Source organism: Cydia pomonella, chromosome 3 (assembly GCF_033807575.1).
Source record: "Cydia pomonella isolate Wapato2018A chromosome 3, ilCydPomo1, whole genome shotgun sequence".
Lineage (NCBI taxonomy): Eukaryota > Metazoa > Arthropoda > Insecta > Lepidoptera > Tortricidae > Cydia > Cydia pomonella.
Window position 1 is genome coordinate 15426583 of NC_084705.1, and position 23436 is coordinate 15450018.

The 23436-nt window shown below is 35.2% G+C and overlaps 1 protein-coding gene across 2 annotated transcripts in view; it reads right to left on the reverse strand.

Moving 5' to 3' along the window:
- LOC133516145 (zonadhesin-like) overlaps window positions 1-23436 on the reverse strand; it is a 51314-nt gene that overhangs the window by 11077 nt on the left and 16801 nt on the right. Inside the window, exons 10-30 of one of the 2 annotated variants that reach the window (XM_061848921.1) lie at window positions 23385-23436; window positions 22602-22781; window positions 21157-21333; window positions 20687-20866; window positions 19869-20042; window positions 17205-17345; window positions 16669-16857; window positions 14269-14454; window positions 13926-14108; window positions 13521-13700; window positions 12974-13051; window positions 10307-10504; window positions 7488-7682; window positions 6835-7023; window positions 6214-6411; window positions 5880-6074; window positions 5425-5625; window positions 4964-5155; window positions 4093-4290; window positions 3671-3886; window positions 247-441 (exon numbers count right to left, since the gene is read on the reverse strand). The exon at window positions 23385-23436 is cut by the window's right edge and continues 134 nt beyond it. In XM_061848921.1, the coding sequence (XP_061704905.1) occupies window positions 247-441; window positions 3671-3886; window positions 4093-4290; window positions 4964-5155; window positions 5425-5625; window positions 5880-6074; window positions 6214-6411; window positions 6835-7023; window positions 7488-7682; window positions 10307-10504; window positions 12974-13051; window positions 13521-13700; window positions 13926-14108; window positions 14269-14454; window positions 16669-16857; window positions 17205-17345; window positions 19869-20042; window positions 20687-20866; window positions 21157-21333; window positions 22602-22781; window positions 23385-23436 (3697 nt within the window). The remainder of the gene's footprint in view (window positions 1-246; window positions 442-3670; window positions 3887-4092; window positions 4291-4963; window positions 5156-5424; window positions 5626-5879; window positions 6075-6213; window positions 6412-6834; window positions 7024-7487; window positions 7683-10306; window positions 10505-12973; window positions 13052-13520; window positions 13701-13925; window positions 14109-14268; window positions 14455-16668; window positions 16858-17204; window positions 17346-19868; window positions 20043-20686; window positions 20867-21156; window positions 21334-22601; window positions 22782-23384) is intronic. The other variant, XM_061848922.1, reaches the window with a different exon arrangement.

Below are 23436 nucleotides of genomic sequence, written 5' to 3' on the forward strand. Positions count from 1 at the left end.
AATTTTACTTAAATTTGACTACTAATAAATTTTGATTTTAGTTTTTCCTATAGTGAAAGATAGTAGAAAGACTTTTCTATGCCTGCGTTCTGTTTGCGTAGGCGATACATATCTATCACGCAGCATTTAAGAAGGTAATTTTACTTAAAGGTTAATGTTTTTAATACGATAAAAACTTGCAATTTCAAATATATGTACATAGAAATATAAGACAACGGCCATTACAAGTTTAATATTGGCACCTACTTGGGCACTGATCTACAGGTATGCACTTTCCACCCTTCGTCGACAAAACGTAGCCTTTTTTGCAGACACATTGATTAATAGCGCAAATCTTTTTGCAAGGCGATGGATTGGGCGTTGCGCAGGTTGACCGGCAGGAGGGGTCCGGTGCGCATTGCATCCTCTCCGCATTAGGATCTTCACATGGCTTGTTTTGAGCTGTAATTATTGATTCGGTCAGTATCCAGCTTGAAACGAATGTAGTATGATACCTTTGGGTATGGTGCTTAAGCACACTAGCGTCCCCTTCCCTCCCCCTGACGCAACCCCATAAGCATGAAATATGTCCCGGTAGACAGTTTATTTTAATTTTTGAGAATAGTATTAGAGTTAGGAAACAAGTGTCAATGTAAGAAATCATCCTTAAAAAATTCTTAACAAATAAGGTTATTTTTTTTGATGTACCATTTTCATGTCATAGTTAGATGCACTTCAACAAAATTAAGCCGTTGAACAAGCTGGTTCTCCCTATACGATTTATTTTAGTACTATGTTATATTCTAGTTCATCTAGCTGTAACAGGAAAATTGTGCATCATATCAAAAAAATGAATATAACCTTTTTTGTTAAGAATTTAATAAGAATTATTTCTTTCATGGACGCTTTATTCCTTAAATGTATATTTTTCCCAAACAGTAAAAATAAAACTGTCAACCGGGACATATTTTATACGAAAAAAAGGGGTTGCGCCAGGGGGAGGGGAGAGTGTGCGTAAAGCACCAAAGGCAAAGGTATCATTCTGCATTAGTTTTAGTTTGGATATAATTAGTTTTTCAAAAAAACATAATTTGATGATCACGAATCAAATCAAAATTTAATTATGGTTGAATCCCGTGTTTATAAAGCATTCCTTAGATAAAGTTAAATTATTTGAAATATATTGTCTATGCCGTACATTATCTGTAAAGTTGTGATCTGTGGTCCGCCCTTTTTTAGGGTTCCGTAGCCAAATGGCAAAAAACGGAACCCTTATAGATTCGTCATGTCCGTCTGTCTGTCCGATTATGTCACCGCCACTTTTTTCCGAAACTATAAGGGCTATACTGTTCAAACTTGGTAAGTAGATGTATTCTATGAACCGCATTAGGATTACACAAAAATAGAAAAAAAAATTTTTTGGGGGTTCCCCATTGGAACTGAAACTCAAAAAAACTTTTTTCATCAAACCCATACGTGTGGGGTATCTATCGATAGGTCTTTCAAAATGATATTGAGGTTTCTAATATCATTTTTTTCTAAACTGAATAGTTTGCGCGAGAGACACTTCCAAAGTGGTAAAATGTGTGTCCCCCCCCCCCGTAACTTTTAAAATAACAGAATGAAAAATCTAATAAAAATATATGATATACATTGCCATGAAAACTTCCACCGAAAATTGGTTTGAACGAGATCGAGTAAGTAGTTTTTTTTTAATACGTCATAAAATAAAAAATAAAAAATTTTTTCATCATACCCATACGTGTGGGGTATCTATGGATAGGTCTTCAAAAATTATATTTAGGTTTCTAATATAATTTTTTTCTAAACTGAATAGTTTGCGCGAGAGACACTTCCAAAGTGAAAAAAATTGTGTCCCCCCCCTGTAACTTCTAAAATAACAGAATGAAAACTAAAAAAAAAATTTTAATAAGTCATAAAATAATATAGGTCTTCAAAAATTATATTGAGGTTCCTAATATCATTTTTTTCTAAACTAAATAGTTTGCGCGAGAGACACTTCCAAAGTGGTAAAATGACACACAAAGTGGTAAAATGTTGAACGAGATCTAGTAAGTAGTTTTTTTTAATACGTCATAAATGGTACGGAACCCTTCATGCGCGAGTCCGACTCGCACTTGGCCGCTTTTTCTCTCTGGCTCTAAGCTCATGGAGCCGTAAGATTGTGTCGTCTCCTTTTATTATATTTTTATTAAATTTACAACTTTTACAAGAAAAAATTTGAACTATGACCTATTTTACAATCATAAAAAGTATTAACATATTATGTTATTAATGTCGAATTAATACACGCTTATATTATATTGTTGGCGTCAATCATTCCGTAATCTTCGGTAGTCTCTCGCATGCTTCCCTGTGACTTTGTTCCTATATATCGAACATAATTGCAGCTCTAATATAAGTTAAGTGTGCAAAAACAGCTAGCATATAAAGTATACCACGTGATCGTCCATACAAAAAGAGAAAACATTTTTCCACTTCTAAATATTTTCCATTCTTCATCATTTCTTAGTATGTTATTGACACAATGAAAGACTAGGATTATAGGATTTAATTTTTTTTTTCAAAATTTGCAAAATGTTTTTTGATATAGCACAAAGTTATTTGTTAAGATTTAGTTAGAGGAAAACGTTTTCTCCCAAAATGGAATTTCATAGAAAAAAAATACCGTTATTTCGCTAGGATCAAAGCTATTCTTCCCTCTTAAGTATTTTTTTATAGTTAGCTACATTTATCCATGTTTAAGGTAGCTTTAGAAAATTAAAAAGCACTCCTAGATCCGAGTGTCACTAGACGTACGACATACTCCGTTGATTGCTCGTGTTGTGGTATAAAATCGTATATAATTATATCACGTAAAGGTAAAACCATGATACAGAAGCAGAAGATCACAGCACTAACTCATTTTAATTTCTCATTAGTTAAAAATTTACAAGCATAAAGTCGGGTGTAAGTAGTTTTCTAGAAATTATGTAATTGACTGTCCATCAAAATATCAATCAAGTCTCAGTCTTAATTTTTTTTTCTCCATATGCACCTAATATATACTACCTTGATGCCAAGTATCAAGTTTCTAGGTCATCTGGAAGTGGTTTAGGTTTTTAATTTATCAATAAACTTTTGAGCTACGCTTATGAAATTTTGTATCCTAGACAAGTTAAGGGGTTTGAATAAATTTGTCAAATTTCATATGTGTAGATTAAATAGCTTTCAAGTTGTAATATTACAAACGACATGGTTTATACACGCAGTTATATTGCCAGTTCCTTTTTCTTCGAACTTGGCTGGATAGGCTACTCATGTCTAGATCCAATGGCATAATAGCAAGTGCCTTATAATTTTATAATAAATATATTAAACATTATACAACATATGTGTGTATATATATACATATATGTATATGTGATGGGGACATTTGAGCCAGGTACGATTCGTGGCGGTTATTTTCTTTAACTTAAATTATTGTTTACTCGTATAAATGACGAAGCCTGTTGCGGATATCATCATTGGTTTGTTTGGGACGAAGCATGTTGCTGATATGCATCTGTGGCCACCTGACGATGCCTGCGTTGCGGATAATTTACATGCTATATATCTGTGAAATATTTGTATAATCCTAAAAATATATACATATTTTCATTATTATTTATTATATGAAATAAATACTCACGACAATCTTTTGCTGGAATGCATGTATCTTTGTAAAAACTGCTGCTTATAGTGCTGTTCCTCAAATATCCTTTTTTACAGACGCATTGCGGCTGGCAGTTCAAAATCAATGTATTGCACGTGGAAGGTTGATTGTTCACATCTCCACAGCTTTCTGGGAGACATGCGGGTGGACAGGGATCCCAAACTTCATAAGGGCGAGTACACTTAATGGGAGCTAAAAAAATCACATTTGTTTACCATGGAATGTCATCTTCGCTTGCTCGAATCTCGAGTAGCCCAACAGGGGCTATTATTAGAATAACGGGAAACTACAACACCTCAAATTACCCTTTAAACTCTTAATACAGTGTATAGGTATTAATTGTTCATATGCCTATTCTCCTTAGTGCGGAGCGGAGGAAAACCAACTATTATACTTACGGCAGGTCGAAGCTAATATACATCTATCATCATTGATGCTTTTTCTTTTATAGTTAGTTTTGCAACCACAGCCGCTTGGACAGGGGTAAGTTAGTTCGCAAGGAGTAATCACCGGCTTATCGTTTACTGGACAATAACCATTAGTGCAGTGAGTAATGCAGGGCACAAATGTTGAATTTGCTCCGCAAGGATTTCCACCTAAAAAATAATAATTTATTAGTCGTTTATAGAAAGAATGAACATTCGATTTAATGGAAATAATGTTGATACCTACTAATAAATAACAAAAGCAATCATAGTCGTGCTAACCGTTGAAGTGTATAATGCATTTTATAGTAAACACCCCTATAATGGAACAGGCACCAGTAATGGAATGGCATGGACAAATCCCGTAAAATAAGTATTTACCATCAGTTTTTAATCGCTGGTAACATTTTACCGTAAACAAGGGCCAAAGAGCTGCTTACGTTTAATTTTTCATTGATATTTGTTAGTTTGAAAATTAATTGCGCCATCATACATCCCATTACTGGAGCAAAAAAACATAGTTTAATTGGTTAATAATATTGAAACCAATTGAAGTAGCTTTAAAAAAATACATAGAAAACATAAAGGAAGAATTGGACGTTCACCTTTTAAAGCATAAAGCGGTAGAAATTTTACAGATGTCGATGAAATTTCAAAAATACTCCAAATTTTCTCTTAAATGTCCCATGATTGGTGCCGTTAACATACATAACAGAGCTAATTTATTATCCTTTAAGATTGGTAGTTTCAGTCCACGTTAAATTTAGCCAAAACTTTGACAAACAAGAAAAAATAAAGGGACATAAAGTTGATATGTAATAGGCCAGTAGTTGAATTTAAATACCTGGACATTCTTCTGGCTTGATACATTTGCCATCGTAAGTGGCTTTAATTAAGCCATCTTTGCATTGACAGGCTACAGACGGCGCGGCCCTCCTGCACAAATAACTGGCGTTGGGAGAGTCGCACGTCGACGGGCAAGGTGGTGGATTGGCTATTATCTCGGCATTACTGTCTCCGTTGCAAGGTACATTTTCTATAAAACAAAAAAAAATCCACACTCATCTATGTAACAATCTACCCAAACGATAAACGTATCCAAAAAATAAGCTCTAGCCCGAGGGCCACGAATGCACGAGAGTGCACGGTCGACGCTGTCCCTGATCGCCTTACATTGGTTAAAACAAATGTATGGCAGTCGGCGTCAGCGTCGAGCGTGCACGCTCGGACTGCGCGATTTGTGACGAAGGCGTATGGTAAGTACGACAAGTATTATATAAAAACATGAAACGCTTTATAACTTACTTGGACAGTGATCCACGGGTATACATTTTCCTCCCTTCTTTGAGAGAACAAAGCCTTTCTTACAGACACATCCGTTAACTGCACAGCTAAGTATGCAAGGAGACGGGTTGGGTGTTTCGCACGTGGATCGGCATGAGGGTGCTGGTGCGCATTCCACCCTCTCTGCATTGGGGTCGTCGCAAGGTCGTGGTTGGTAATTCGCTGCAAATTATTATAAGTGTGTTTACCTTGCACACGAATAAAAAAAGAAGAAAAAACGTGCTATAATCGGACAAAGCTAATTCTGCACCAACTTTGACGAGACAACGTGTGAACACGTGTGAAAAAATATATTTTCATAAAAATTTGACGTAATATGGTGATACTTTCAAAAAAATTTATTCCAAAGTCTGAGCAGAGTTAGCTTTGCTCGACTGTATCAAATTTGATGGATAATTCTCAACAAAATATCTTACGGCACTCTTTTGCTGGAACGCATATGTCCGATCCGTTTCTAAAGTGTCCTTCTTTACAAATGCAGCTAGGTTCGCAATTCAGAACTAACGGGTTACAAGTGGTAGGTTGATTGTTTACGTCTTTGCAATTTTCCCTGAGGCAGGCCGATGGACAGGGACTCCATACTTCATTAAGACGAGTACAGTTTACGGGAGCTGTAAGAATTTATAAGTTTCAAAATTGACGTTTTCGGGGTTTTCAGTATAAATATCACAATTAAGGCCTAAATAAGTTATCTACATTTATTTGAGTCAATCACTTCACTTTCGTTCAATGCTGAAATACAAAACTTACGGCATTCTGAACTTAAAATACATCTGTCATCCTTCTGGTAGATCCTCTTGTGGTTCAATTTGCAAACACAACCACTAGGGCAAGGGTTAGGTAGATCACATGTTATTACGTTCCTTCTATTACTGGTTGTGCAGTAGTTATTTGGGCAATTTACTTTACACCATGTGAAGGTTTCATTTGCAGCGCAAGGATTTCCACCTAAAAAAATATAACCTTTGCAAATTTCTCAGCTCCTATATGTATATCGATATTTAATTTTTAAAACAGCAACACACGAAGAGTGACACGAAACCCAGCAGATGTGGATAAACAATTTTTTTTATTTGCGGATTATTTGGTAGCCTCAATAAAGTATCAGCGGTCAGTACAAGGAACTAAACATATTATGCGTTACACATGTTATTTGGTCCTGTAAAGAAGCTTACGTTCAAGGTTAAATAATATAAAAATGTAATGATAATATTCTACGTGAGTTAACTTTTTCTTATGCCGCTGTCAAAAAAATGCTATCTTTGCATTTGAAATTCTGTCACCTTCTGTCTGACACGGGATAAAGCATACGAAACGTTAGTCATTTCAGTGAGGTCAAAGGGATAATAACATATTTTTTTATCATCTGACCTTTGCAGTTATCTGGTAGAATGCATTTATCGTTCTCGTCTTTTATGTATCCAGGTTTACATACGCATCCTACGTCCAGCCCCATCATCAAACATCCCGGGATCCCGTTTGGCGTCTTGCACGTTGACGGACATGGCGGGGGGAATGCCATTATCTTCGCATTGGGATCTCCATTACAGCTGGCATTACCTTTTGCAATGTATTTAAATGATTAATTAATACAGTACATTTTTTCTATAACTTGACGAGTTCGGTATTACTGTTATATTTCTCAATAATATCTCTGAAATACCTGAACATATGTAAACGTCAACTGTAAGTATTTTTATATTAAATATATTTTTTTAAATAACTTAACTACTAATCTTAAATTAAAAAGATTTTTTAATGTGAGGAAAAATCAATATGCTTATGTAAAATCTTACGAGCCTGCCTTCTTCATATACAATACGTTTTACAATTAATTTACTATGACTAAACTATGACACTATATCATAAACTGTTACCTACCTAATTAGTTCTTAGCAAAGAACCAAACAAAAATGCGATGTTGTATGTACATATAAACGAAAGTATATCTTTATCTTACAAAAATAAGTAAAATTATTTGAAATGCAAAGTATTGTACATTTATTTGTACGACAGGCACTTACTTGGACAATTCTCTATTTTCGTGCATTTTCCGTTTGGCCCTGATAAAACGTATCCTTTCTTACATTCACATCCATTTATAATGCATATTCTAGGGCAGATTTTTGAGTTTGGCACAGAGCATGTTGCTCTGCAAGACTCATGCGAAGCACACCTTTTCCTGATTGCGTTTGGATCAGAACACGGTTTATTGATGGCTGAAAAATAAAAAATCCAGATATTATGTATAAAGGTAATGGAATAAATAAGAAAGTACGATAATGATTGTCAGAGAAAATAAAAATATTGTTTATGTATTTATTTTATTTATTTCAGGAATTCCAACAGCTATAAAAGATATATTTAACTTTTTAGATAGTAATACAGAGCAATTACAGGAACTCGCAAATAGAAACTTTATATATAATTACACACAGTAGATACAATACAAAAGCACATGTAATATAAGATATTACAATAAGGAATATATCAAAGTTACAATTTAAAAAACAAGGTTGGACATTGTTGATCGGCGCTGAAGGAAGCCGTGCTGGTTCTGGCTAAAACATTTTTTTAGGGCTGCATAAACTTGATTATAGACGACTTTATAAGACGACGAGATAAGATGAACTATATCTGTTTTAGGTCCTTTTTTATGAACTGGAGTAATAATGCAGATTTCCAAATAGACGGCACATAACACTCGGAGAAGGAGCGCTTGAATAATAACGTAATAGGGGTAATTAAACTTTCAGCGCAATTTATTAAAAACAATGCATGCACATGCACTTGGATAGGACAAGTTTAAGTAAAATATTAGTGTGCTCGGTAGGTTTTACTTCTATATTAGATAGGGTCGCACTTGGTGCTGATGGTAAGCTAGAACTTGTAGGTATTAAATTACTATTGTTTGGTGCTAAAAAGCTTGTCGAGAACCGAAAAGCTTGTCGTAGTCCGAGAAGACGTTACTTATGTCCGTACCCGAGTTAAATAATTTACCGTTATATTTTAAACTACTAGGTAAACCGCGAGAACTAGACCGAGATTTAATAAATAATCAAAACTGCTTTGGGTTTTTGGCTATATTACTCTCTACACGATTTATGTAGGTATCATAATATTCACGCTCCATTATCTTTACTCTGTTTCTTAAAACCTTAAACGAAACTAAGTCTGATTTATTATTATATTTATTTAGGTATTTATACTTTTACAGTACATATGATGCTACTTTCCCGCACGCGTGCGGGAATGAGTACTTTCCGTGCATATGTCGAAACTTTAAAGATACATTTGTACTGTAAAACGTTGTACGATACACGTACGAATAGGTTATTCCCAACTCGTGTTGATTTAAAACACTCTCTTCGGTCGTATTTGAAATTATTACCTCTCGTTGCGAATTTCCTATTTTCTGCACTTGTATCGTAAATAACTATTATTTGATAGCTTTAATTCGCGGTAGTGAAAACCAGGCAGGATATGAATCGGATTTTATTTCTTTACTAGGAACAAATTAACAGAACACATAATCACCCCTATTGTAAAAATCTTTTAAAAGAGGTGCCGGTGTGAGGTGGTCAAAGATAAGATAGTATAATTAATATGTATTATTAACGTTTTGTGATATGGATCTATAGGTATTAATGCGATCATACATTCGCGGATACTGATAATGTCATTTGATAAAACCAGAGCCCCTAGTGTAAATTTATTTGATTTCGTGACGTGACGTACGCGTTTGCGTTAAGTCTCATTTAGTATATACGTTACGTTACGCCAGCGAATAAAGTTACACTAGGGGGTCTAGAAATTTACCATATTGATTATACATACCATTATACTGGCACAAACCATGCGTGTATAAGTCATCAATTAAATTGCACTCATCACTATTTGTGTAATTGTATGGAGCCATAAATGGACCCTGACTCGTCCACAAAATGTGACTCATATTGAAATCACCGATTATTAAAATTTTATCGTTAGGATTATCAATAATTAAATCACTTAATGTATTTAAGAAATTATCTAGTTGCTGCGAGAACATGAGACCTTGATTCTGCTTCTTCTTCTTCAATCTTTCTTTTCATCCTGTTACCCCCTGCTGGGGTGTAGGGCTCGAACCATTTTCTTCCACTGACTCCGGTCCTGGGCAGCTTGATTAACCTCCTCCCGCCCCATCCCCAATACACCCAACTCTTGCTCCACAAACAAATATAAAACGCGTATATGAAGTTTAACAGACCTGTGTCTATTATTCATAAGCACCAAGCAGCATAGGTCCTCCGCTGTGGAACGATATGACGTTTGCGGGATCATAGTTAACCCCAGTCGAGTAGCAATTAGGAGTAATTCACCACCTCCACGACTTTGTCCAGTCAAGGACAAGTCACGGTCACGGCGCCAGACTACATAACGGTCGTCAAATAACTCAGAGTCCTGTATTCCGTCAACAAGCCACGTCTCGGTAAGAATAACTATATCATAAATAGCAAGACTTAGGTTACGATAAAAAGTTAATATTTTAGAGCGTAGCTCCCGCACATTTTGATAACAGATTGAAGGATTGACTTAGAGTCAGTCATGTAGATAATAGTCGGTGTTATATTCATTAGTGGACAGTGGTATTTATATTGATAGTAAGTATATGTTCAATTCTTGCTTCGGAAGGTCAATATTAACGGTTATTAACAAATAACTATTTTTGATAATCTTACGAGTATATCTACTTAGTTCAGTTTTTATCCGAAGTAAAAAATGAATATCGTACTATCTGCTGCTAAGAGTGTCAAGAAATGAATGTAAATGTATTACTTGAATTTGTTATTGTAATACTCACGGCATTCATTTTCTGGAATGCAAACTCCATCTCCATCTCTCCTGAGTAGGCCTTTCCTACAAATACAGCCTCCCGGACAGGGGTCGGAAACATGCGGGCAATCTATGACTCGGCCTATATCCCTGCAGTATTGTGGCTTACAATAACCAGCTTTGCAGTTAATCCAGATTTCATCATTAGGGCATAATATTAATGCGTCTGCAAGTTAGTAAACACATTAATATTGTATCTATAAATAGGTACCTACTTCCATGGATACAATTGAAATCAAATATAAATAATAAATGTACGAGTATGTATATCGGATCTGCTGTCGGGGCTGTTTTCAAACAACAAAATTCAACACTATGTCGAAGAGTGCATTTAGAAATTTTTACAACTTGTTAAAGATTGATAATCTTAATTCTTATTATAAGGACGGTCGTGGCACGATTCGGTGTTCGGATTGCGATCGTAACACATCAATATTCAAACCCAGATTTAAAAATCTGGATACCGCTCCACGTACTTTTGATAAACTTAGTACATGCACTTTGCGAAGCAGCTTTACCGAGATGGCAATATATAACGAGATCTACCTATTTGGAATTATTTAGTATAATGTTTGTAATGATTCCTCAAAGTCTAAAAGTAATTTATTCAATATTGGAAATCGCCATCTCTGTGAAGTTTTTCCATTCCAAGAGACCATTTCTCGAACGGTATTAGTCTACAAATTGAAAACATTTAATAAATAATTTTTGACGCTGTAATTTTATTGTTTCTCTACATTTTAATTGAAACGAGGAATACGCTGATAGTTATTGTTTTTCACTAGGACTTGTATTTAATTTATTAATTATTTAATGTGTACTTATTCTAAAATGGCGTAACTCCAGTTCTACGCTAGAATCTAGTCTTGTCTCAATCGAAAAAAAAAAACTCATTGACAAGACGTTGTCATTTTCAAGTTCTAAACTATGGAAGGTAGAGGCAAGGAACAGAAACTGCTTAGGCAGAATTGTTGCAAAAGTGTCCAGCTGTCAGCTATAAATAATAGTTCCAAATCTCTCCAGAGTAGCGCTAGGGTAGCTAAGAACCTAGGCGTTATTGACGGAGTGAAGTGCGCTGTCTATAATTAGATTTTAAGTACTCTAGGTATTGTAACGCCACCTATTTATGGTTTTTTTGTCGGACACTTTTTGGTATATGGAGATAAAAAATAGTAGATAGTAACTTAACTATGTAAATAAATATCTCATTATTTTGAATTTCAATCAATACGTCGTATTTAAATGACAATGTCAAATCCAATATTATGAAAGCTATTTTTTTGTGATGAATATGGCATATCACCTATTGTGCCGTAGAATTGGTAAAATTACAACTTTATTTTTATTCTTTTGTATTTCTTGTAATAAGCGATATTAAATTTATATAAATATATTGCAGTATTTAGGAAACAAAATTCTTCGAAATCATATGTAAAATTTCAGGTGTTATAAAAATGAAATGTTGTCAATTGTCGAGTGGCATGGGTTACCACGGCAACACACTAATAATATTAGACTAATAGCTACGGAAGGTAGAGGCAAGGAACAGAATCTCCATATACCAAAAAGTGTCCGAAAAAAACCATAAATAGGTGGCTACAATACCTAGAATACTTGAGAAAAAAATCTAATCATACCGTACTTCACTCCGTCAATAACGCCTATTAAGAGGGAAGAATAGTTTTTCGAATCTAACGAAATAACAGTCACTTTTCTATGAAATTCTATTTCAAGAGAAATCGGTTTCCACTAACTAAATCTTGACAAATTTCTTTGATTTTGAAGTCGATCGCTTCAGCATAACATATTCTAGGTTTATACGTTTTTGATTAATACGTAAAAAAAAATCTTGTTTTTCAAGTTTTGAAAAAATAGGAAATCCTATAAACTTTGTTTTTCATTGTGTCAACTAGATACCAAAAAATCATGGAGCCGAAAAGGATTTTTTTTTTTCTCTTTTTGTATGGACGATCTCGTGGTATACTTCCCTCTTAACCATAGACACTATACGTCTCTATTGTATTGTAGTAATTATTTATTTTAAGATTATTATAACGTAATGTTTACCCAGGTATTGGCTGTTGTACTTATAAATGTTGCTATGTCTTTTTCATGTCACATGTTGTATTGACTTTGTAAAAGAGCCCTTGAGGCCTACTTGCAGATTTATTTTTTAATTTTGACATACTTTTATAGATACAGATATAATTTGTACAAAGCGGCTTTACCGAGATGGCAATATATAACAAGACCTATGTGGAATTATTTATAATGTTTGTAGAGTCAGACCAAGCTAAGTTGGCAGCGATTTTGATAGCCCAGCCTGTGCAAGTGTCAAGTCATAATTTCATAGAAATTTGACGTTTAAAGTAACACTTGCACTGTCTGGGCTGTCAAAATCACTGCCATCATATCTTGGTGTGACTCTTAAATATATATTTTAAGTTTTTCCATTCCGGTACAACAGCAGCCGTGCCCTGTTGATGACCGCCCGTCGACGCCGCCGTCTGTGTGTCGGTTGTGGTGACCGTGTTGCGCCTAAAGCTTGTGTAGGACTTGCCTCATAAAATGACGAATAGTGTTCGTGGTGACTTTGAAATGTAAACCGAATACGCTGTTAACTCGTGATACTTACGTGATGAAGAATTCGTGTTTTGTTGACCATCCGTCGACGCTGTCGCATGCGCGTCTGTAGTAGTGGTAGTGACGTTGACTAGGAAAACAAAAGATGAGCCAAGATTGAATGTATCTTAACATTATCAAATTATCGTCTATAGAGTGAACAATATAATAAATCTGTAATAGGTTTTTATTTTAAGACACACTTTAGGTATATTTTGTGCATTATCTGTAAATGATGTTTATGAAGTTAATTAAGTATTTTTAATGCAAGACTATACACTAAAACAAAATTCCCATTCATGAAACTCAGCTTAGTGGTGATGTCAGGAGCACACATAATTCCTTCCTTTTAATTTTGTCGTCGTCGTTCATAAAATAAAATCAATTGAAAGATTTATCGACGTAAATAGCTCAGTTGTGATGCAACGTCTCCAGCCAGGCGTTAGGGCGCGGGTTAAAATTTCGTTATAGACGATTAATTGAGTCCAATAGCTCAGTCGGGGAGGCCCTTTCTTGGCATATAAATTAAAAATAATTAACATTTTAATTTTGTTCCTTACCACATTTTTCAGGTTTTATGCATATTCCACCAGGCTTCGAAAGTATAAGTCCGCTTTTGCATTTGCAACCCAGGCGGCATATTGCTGGGCAAAATATAGGATTTTCTCCACAAGTGGGTTCACATAGTGAGACACAACTACTTATTTGGGCATTAGGATCTCCATTACATCCGACGTTATCTAGAACAAGGATTTGCGTAATTTATGTGTACACTTAGGATAAGGATTCCAGGGCTAGCTAGCATGGAACCATGACAAATTGGCACATAAAAAAATATACGATTTAATTTATTTCACCACTTTGATAAAGTTTTTAAGATCGCGACTGGTTCCATTTTGGTTGATAGTAAGTTTAATAATTATAAAAAGACGTTTTATAAGTTGAAAATGTTACATGTTAGTTACCTGGACAGTTTTCGGGCCATACACATTTTCCGTCCGGATTGAGGACGAAGCCAGATCTGCATTGGCAACCTTTTTTGAGACAGACTCTGGGACAAATGGCAGTGGTCGGCCTGGCGCAAGTGGCTGGACACGGATTTGGGCACTTCACTTTTTCTGCATATAAGTCTCCTTTGCATGGAATCGCTGAAATAAAAATTATATTAACAAAGTTTCCATTAGGTAGTTATGTAAAACCAAACTAATATTACATATATTACATATATAATCATAACTCAAGGGATAGAAGCTACGTGTCTTTATTTAAATAATACTATCACTCATATGATGGATCATGATAACTTACGACAATCGACTGGATCGAGGCATCGCCCTGTAACTATGTCCCAAACAAATCCTTTTTTGCAGTCACATCCATTGTATTCGCAAGGCATTGGAAGGTTACAGTTAGGAGGGTTCTTGTAGTCAGTACATTGTCTTCCACAGTGAATACCACATCCAGATGTAGCATTGAAGTCATTATTGCAACTTGCTGCAAAGTCGTAAAAATGATATTAATTTAGGGAATATCTTTATATATTTTATAACAGATTTTCTAAATATAAAATAAAAAAATAAATTTTCTAAAGATAAATTGTGGTCATTTTGTATTATCTATTCTATGTTCTTAACTTTGGGACGAAAACATAAAACTTTCGCTAAGCATTTATTTTTATATCTTTTAATTATCGTTCGATTGGCTAATTTACTACCTTTACTACCAAAGTTTCTTCTTTTGACTCAAAATCAGTAGATCAAAGTACAGATCAGTTGGACAAATTCGGGATATAAGAACTGATTGACTGCCGATAGCCGTTAAGTTTACAGTACCTATAGAATGACACTTAATACGTTCTAATAAAGTTTACTATTGCGTGTTTTAAGTATTAACCTTTCGTATCTATGTGGGTCAAAAATCGTGGTTTTAAACCTCAGTAGTGCCGGATAGAGCAGAAACAAATTTCTTGGAAAAAATGCAAAAAAATGACTAAATTTTCTGACAGCATCCTTACAATACACAGACAAGAAGTACCAATTACCATATGTTCTTATGAATAAATAATAATTGAATTGAATTGACGTAATATGTGTATGGTATAATAATTGAATTGAATTGACGTCATACATGATTTACAAAAAAAACGTATTAAGTTGATTCAAATTCTAAAAGTTCTGTGATCCTTCTTCTCTTTCTGTCCTCTTAACTGTTTCACAAATTACAGCAAATAAAGCTGTTTGAGATAAGCACCCGTGGCATTATAAACATACGTATTTATGGGTGTAAATGGGTGTAATTGCGTAATAAAGCGCTTGGGCGACATTTCGATGTTTCTCACGATCTTATTTCACGCGTTTTTTGATTTTATTGAACAAATGTTTATGTTATGAAATAAAAGTAAGTATGTATATAAAATGTTCGTTGACATATTTGGGGTGAACTGGATGATCAAACCTTTCTCCGCATCGAGTTGTGATAACTATTTTCAAAAATTTCTGGTATGAGAACAGTAGCGGGTTTTGGCTAAGGTCTAAAAGCATTGAAGTCCCTCTATGAAATATATTAATAAAATATTGAATTAGGGGAAGGGGCTAAGGGGCAAAACACACATCTATGTGTACCTATAATATCAGATTCTGAATTCCTGACTTGATTATGGGAACATCTGTGAAGTTATACCTACCCTTAATAACTATTTAAAAAAAACCTTACGCATTATGCCCAATATATAATGTTATGCCAAAAAATGCCTTACATCATTTTGGAAAAGAGCTGATATTCTTCAAACTGCTGGATCGATTTTTATCAAACATAGTTAAGAACTACCGCAAGGAAACTCGCTTTCACGTAAAAGAAACCGCATCGAAATCGGTCCATCCGTTGGAGAGCTACGATGCCACAGACAGACATATAGACAGACATTGGCGTCAAATAGGTATATAACATTCTTTTTTTACGTCACGGAATAAAATAGTACATTACGATACAAGTGCGAAAGGAAGGAAATTCGCACATGTATTGTACAACTTTTTACAGTACATATTATGGCTCTTCAATTTTTCGACATACGCACGTACTTATAGTGTTAGTTACCGCACTAGGGCGGTAAATTAGCGCCATATGTTCCATACTAGTACATTACGATACAAGTGTGAAAACTAGGAAACTCGCACGTGTATTGTACAACGTTTTACAGTACAAATGGCCTTTTAAATTTTCGACATACGCACGTATAGTGCTAGTTACCGCACTAGGGCGGTAAATTGGCGCCATATGTACCGTAATAGTACATTACGATACAAGTGCGAAAAATAGGAAATTCAAAACGAGTGGCGATAAATTAAAACACGACCGAAGGGAGTATTTAAATCGACACGAGTATTCGCACATGTATCGTACAACGTTTGACAGTACATATGGCCGTTTAAATGTTCGACACAGTAACGTAATATGCTAATTTTCACACTAGTGCGGTAAAGTAGCACCATATGTACTGTAAAATAACAAAGATACCGACGAAAATCTTAAATAGACGATCTTAGCGTTTTCCCGGTTGCATCCTTAAGGAGCATAAGCAATCTATTCCCAAGTACTGTTATATGAAAATTTCTGAGATGATTATCCAACCTAGATGGGAAACTAGGCCTTATTGGGATTAGTAAATGAGTAACTAACTTGACGTAGGTATAAAAAAAAAACAATACTTACGGCAATCTTGCTTTGGAATGCAGACGTTGTTACTGTCCCTTACGTAGTTTTCGGCACAAACGCAACCACCGTCGCACGGTCCAATAATGCCTGGACAGCCGATTGGAAACCCGAGTTGATCGCACCTCAGTGGTATGCAGAGACCTATTACACAATCCACCCAGCGCTCGTTAACTGGGCACTTGGGATCTGTAAAATAATTAATAATTAGCTTATTTTTTTTAAATTAAGTAGCTTGCGACATGATCTTTACTTTCAGTTTTAACAATAGCAACCACTCATTTATTATAAAATGAAAATAAGTTTATGTAAATGTATGTAGTTAATAAGGTTACTGTGAGTCTGATTGAATACCCTTGTCAACCCGTAACAATGTTATTGTAATTATTTAATCTCTTGTTTATGTGCCTACTATCCTTATCCTGACAACTTTTGTGTTCAGAAAAAGAAACTAGAGGGTTTTGTTTCTTCTTAAGTTGTAAACCGTTCTTTGGGGAGCTCTTTGTTTATTACATGGCATGTCGATGAATACTTACTGACACATTTTCCGTCCTTATCTCTCACTAGCCCGTTCTTGCACCTACAGCCGGGACTACAAACTTGTATGCATGATTTTCCTGGTGGGCACTTCGGCATAATGCATGGATCGTATACTTCGTTCGCAGGACAGAGATCATCTGCACAAAACATGTACATATTCGTTATAAGTAAGTTTTAGTACTTAAGTATACTTAAGTGTTTTTCTTTAGATCAAGCGACATAACGGGCTATATCATACGTACTTGTAACCTTACGTTGATATCTAAGTCGCCTCAGTTATAGACTTGTAGACCTGATACGGCTTAGTATTTATTAGTATAGAGTTGTTTTATTTTATTTTAACTTGACTGATACATCACAGCTTACTATGTATTCTGATATGATGATCAATTTTAATGACCTTGTAGCCTAGTAGGTAAGTAGTTACCCTGCCTACGAACCTATATGCCTAGTATTCATGGTTATATATATTATAATTATTGTTGTCTACCAGCCACAACACAAGCCTTATTGTGCTTACTGCGAGACTAGGCCGATTTCTGTAAGAATGTCTCAAAATATTTATTTACAGTATATATAAGAATAAGAATAAGTTTTTTTTTATTGCTACATATTACAGGTTCACTATAAAACAAAAGTAAAAATAAAACATTACATAATAAAGAAGGAGAAAAAGAATTTTAATAATTTATACATACGAATAACGCAAAAATATTGGGCAAAGGGTTCCAGTCTCAGCGTTTGCTGGGCCGAGATGCCCGGCGCTGGTGTTCAGACCGGTCCCAGACTAGGACGGTCGGTTGGAGGATAACATAATTACCAATTACAATTATATAGGTTAACATTCGTGCTCGTAGTTAGGTACACAATTAAAAACATAATAATAACAAATTAAATTACAAAAGAAACACATCATAACGGCTTAGTTAATTATAGCGACAGTAAGATATTATTAAGGATAGTAGTAACAGTAAGTATATTGCAACAATGAGTACTTTACTTAACATTCATAAAAAATACATGCCATTATTCAAAATGTGTGTGTGTGTGTGTGTGTATGTGTGTATGCGCGTGTGTGTGTGTATATATATATATATATATATATGTGCGAGTGCTACATAAATCAGCGTTTGGAGGGAGCGTATCCTTCGCTCTGCTTGGCTAATAAATGAGCCTGTAATAACCTTTTGTATTGTGGGAGCTGTATAGGGTCCCGGAGAGGTGGTGGCAGGGCAGGTCATTTCACACTTTAGCAGCAGCGAATTTAAAACTCCATCTAAAGAACGCCGTTTTATGCTTAGGCACAACCAGTTTGGTGCAGCTTCTCAGTGACCTGATGCGTGAGTCCTTGACCCATTTTAGCTTTTCATATAGATAGTAGGGCCTCTGTAAATCTAAAATCTTCCTAACTGTATACGCTAGATGTTGCTTCCTTCGGTTTTCCATGTTTAACACGTTTTTATCGTTAAGAAATGGAGTAATGTGTGCTCGTTTAGTTCTCGTTCCTGGTGAAGGTTAAAGTGGCGGTAGTGGTATTTAGAAACGCAAATTAAATACCATTATAACAAAACCTAGCAAACCCAATACTAATTCGGAAAATCTCACAGTATTACTATACGTAATATTATTATGATTCATTGAAAATTAAAAAGTTTTCGCCTAAAATGCTAAAATAAATAGCAATTCCTTAAATATTAAAACATCATATTTGATGTCGCGTTGTGACGCTTGCCGTCCTTATCAATGTCATGTTTTAAGATTTTGGGATTAGCTTTTTATTAAGCACTACCGACGACGTACCGGCAGATCGTACGTTTGTCTGCAAAGACCCCATTTCAGAAACATTACTTAAGTCTTATAACATTTACACGACTGTAGCTCATATCAAATGACAAAAACATTTTATGACCTCGGATTAAAATGCATTAAGTGTGATACGGATCAAAGTACTCAAAAAGAGCAAAAATATACTCTATAACAATCTATACAGCAATAGAAAAACGATCACAATGGAAAGCGGAGATGAATATCCAAGCCACAACGACAACAACTCACCTATGCCTCAGATTTGAATTATGGAAGTAACAAGAGCAGTAAAGCCCTAAAGGCAGGAAAAAGCCTTGGTTCCGACGGCATCACAAATGAAACACTAAAACTTGTTCATTAACTCTTACCGTACAAGCTAATTCGGAGACCTTCGCTAACGCTTCGGTCAAAAAAGGCAAAAGTTAAGACACACAAATAATACACATAACCAAGGCAAAGGATGGAATGATACACGCTCTGGGCCGGACATGTTGGCACGCCTACGAGACCAGAGATGGACTTCAAGGGTCACTACATGGGCAGGTCTACAAGGAAAAAGAAGGAAAGGGAGGCAGGTAGATAGATGAGAAGACGAGCTGAAAAATTCAAGTAGCCCAATCTTGCATCAATATTAGCAACCTTTGGAGGAAGCCTTCACCTGCAGAGGGGTTCTTGTATAATTAAAATATATCAAATTAAACTAACTAAATGTAGATCTAACTAACAACAACATTTAAAGACTAAAACTCAATTACTTACTAACAAAAATGTATAATATTATCATAGCATTTTTTTGTAATATGCAACGAAATAAAATGCTTTTTATAAATTTATTTTATAAGTGTGACACTCACAGCAATCTTCTAAATTCACACATTGACCATCCTTCCTCCGCACCAGTCCCTTATTGCACATGCAACCAGCAATGCAATAGGGCAAGCATGTTATATTGGATCCATGCAATTCGCAAGTCTCTTCGCAGTGCGCGTTGCACTCATCATAGTGTTCAGAAGAAGGGCACGTGGGCTCTGTCGTAAATTCAAATGCTTACTAAAATGCCTTTCTAACGTTTGAGTTACGTACCTAAAAATGTGCAAGTTGTGGAAAGTTGCTAAAGAATTGGAAAAATTCTCTAAAAATCCACAGTCAACAAAGGAAACTTTCATTTTGTAAATGGAAAATTTCGATACTATTTACACTAAAATGTGAGAATATTGAACATTCGCAATTCCTTGAGAAGATTCTAGATTTTTTCCGACAACATATCAGTACTGTACCTATCTACTCATAATTTTAAAGTTAAATTATTTAATATCTTAATAATGTACACTGTAGTACCTAGTAAATCAAAAAGATTTTATGTCACATACACATCTACACTAAATCATAGTGCATCAATAGTAATTCCTACTTCACTATTATTAATATGAAGATTTTATTGTTTTTAATAGTCACAAGTTGTTAGTTTTCTCACCAATTATACTAATACAAGTGTTTAGTGTACGGAGAATAACATCATGTAATAATATTCATATATATGTAGCACCCTTTCTCAGTTATTAAAAAAAATGTGTTGCCTTTTGATAAGTGGAGAGCTGATTGACTTGAGTTCATCTTTTAGAGTTAGGTAAAGTTTCAAAAACGGCAAATAATCAACAATAATAGAACTTACGGCACTCGTTCACCTTCACGCATTTGCCATCCTCCCGTCTGACGAGTCCTTCACCGCACTTGCACCCAGGCTTGCAGATGGCAGTACAGGCGCGATTCGGTCCGTTGTTCTCGCAGGTGGGCTCGCAATGAGCAGAGCATGGATCGTACACTTCGTCGATGGGGCAGATGATCTTATCGGCTGTTGTAGAGGAAATTCTCAGTCAGAAAAATAATAATATACAGGATTTTAACAAAATTTGAAAAGTATATTGACTTATCGTGTCGGACAAACTATTATATTGTATAAAAAGTCCATTTTTATCCAACTGCGGGAAGGGTTATAATTTTAGTAGTACATTTATAGAGGTAGTTATGATGCTTGTTCATTTTAAATTTATGGTTATACAAATTTGGCAACATGAAAATGTTACCACCTTTGAAGTTCATACACATTTGTGGCGGGCTTTTTTGTAAAATAAGTACACTTACTACATTCGGTAGGTCGTACACATTTTCCGTCCTTTCTTCTGACGGTGCCTGCCTCACACACGCACCCAGATTGACACTGATAAGTGCACACCCTGTTTGAAGAGTGGTAGTTTTCACAAGTATCTTGACAGTGGGCTGCGCATTCATTCCACTTTTCGCCGGCTGGACAAGTGGGTTCTGGAAGTTTTTTAGTATTTTAAGTATATTTTCCAGAATTATTATATAAATTCGTAATTTAAAAGAGAGTTACGCAAGAGTATACGGCTTTGAAAATAAACAAATTATGGTTACTGTAGGTACATGTTTAAGTGATAGTTAAAACACATTTGACGAAGTGTTGTTCCATTACCGACTAAGCGGGATATATGGCTAAACATATACAATGTACATTGTCATTAGAGGCATACAGGGCGGAAAAATCGAATGCCACATGGATGGCAACTACCTTAAATATTGTAAATAGCACATTTTGTGTAAGGGAGACTTTCCTTTGTTTTTAAAAACAATAAATACTGCATTTAAGGATTTATGAAAAATCGCTTGCCTCAGTCGGGACTCGAACCGGTCAAATGTGACAAAAAATAATGTGCTGTATTTTATGATGCAGATTGAAAGGGTTACTGATAAGGTTCATTTTTCTCTAAATAACAAATACAATCAGAATAACGGAAAGCCATGAAAATTGTAAACGAAAAATTAAAACACAAATTAATTAAGCTCTAATATTTGAAAATGGAATAAACACAATTCGAAAAAACAGAAAAGAATGCGTTCAACAAGTCGGGCATTATTTGTTTTAAATTAAAAAGATTGCACTTAAAAACAAAAACGGTTCGTTAAAATGTTCCATTTTTAAAAATTTACCTATCCTAGCTACTATGATGACTAGAGAATAATTGATGCAATTTTCCTATCAAAGGAAGTAGGTAGGTTACTAAAGTGGCATTAGTAATCGCAACTAAAGTGATAAGTAAACATAAGTGTAGCTCATCATTATCATGTCATTTAAACGTCTTTATTTTCCTTGTATTCAAAGGATTACGTCTTAATTCACGTGACGGGTGAAATCAAATTTCAAAGGTAATTGTTAATTTTCATGGCCTTCCGTTATTCTGATTGTATTTGTTATTTAGAGAAAAATGAACCTTATCAGTAACCCTTTCAATCTGCATCATAAAATACAGCACATTATTTTTTGTCACATTTGACCGGTTCGAGTCCCGACTGAGGCAAGCGATTTTTCATAAATCCTTAAATGCAGTATTTATTGTTTTTAAAAACAAACGAAAGTCTCCCTTACACAAAATGTGCTATTTACAATATTTAAGGTAGTTGCCATCCATGTGGCATTCGATTTTTCCACCCCGTATAATCAATCACCAACCATAAGTCTAAAGTAACCATCGATTAAAGTATAGGTATACAATTTTTGGTATTGCACATACCACAATCTTCTGGTTTCACGCAACGCCCGAAGCGGTTTCTGACGTAACCTTCTTTGCAGAAACAATCCTCGATACACTGCTCAGTGCACACTTTAGGAGGATTTTTATAATTGTCACATGTTATTGGGCACGCGGTGCCACATTTCATATATTTTTCGTTTTCCCTGCAAATTGGCGGTGCTGGAAAAGAGCAAAATAATGTTAAAAACCATCTTTGAAAATACTCTATAATAGGTAGCAATGAATTCAAGAAGATGAAAAAGGCCAGAATTTATTTGTTTATTTACTAATATTAATTGACCGAGCATAAGCGAAGGTCTCCGTTGCAGCTTGGGCAAAAATGATTTCGTATGTCTCGTATTTTTCGTATGTTTCGTATGTTCTCCTCCACCGATCGCCATTATCGCTGATTCTCATGAAATTTCGTGAGCAGGGTCGATGATTAAATATATATTTTTGTCGATTCAGATTTTGGAAATGTTTCGAAATGGGGGAGTTGAAACTTTATTCAATTTTAAACTATGCTCGCGAGGTCTACAGCTCACAGAGCCCTCGTGTATAAGTTTTTAATTTGTATTCGCTAAAGTTTAGCTAATAGTTTTGTAGTAGCTGTTCTACAAGCTTAAGTGTCGTTTCTGGGCTTACCAAAGTGTACATTCGTAGGTGGTACGAAAAAGTGTGGTGCAGTTCAGTCGCCTTATGTTTAGCGGTTTACACGGGCAGTCGGGCAGAAGGAGGTGCAAACACTTCAGCTATTCATATGCACAAAGTAAATCTACTTACTGCATTGATTAACAGGAACGCAAGATCCAGTGTCGTTTCTTAGTGTGCCAGG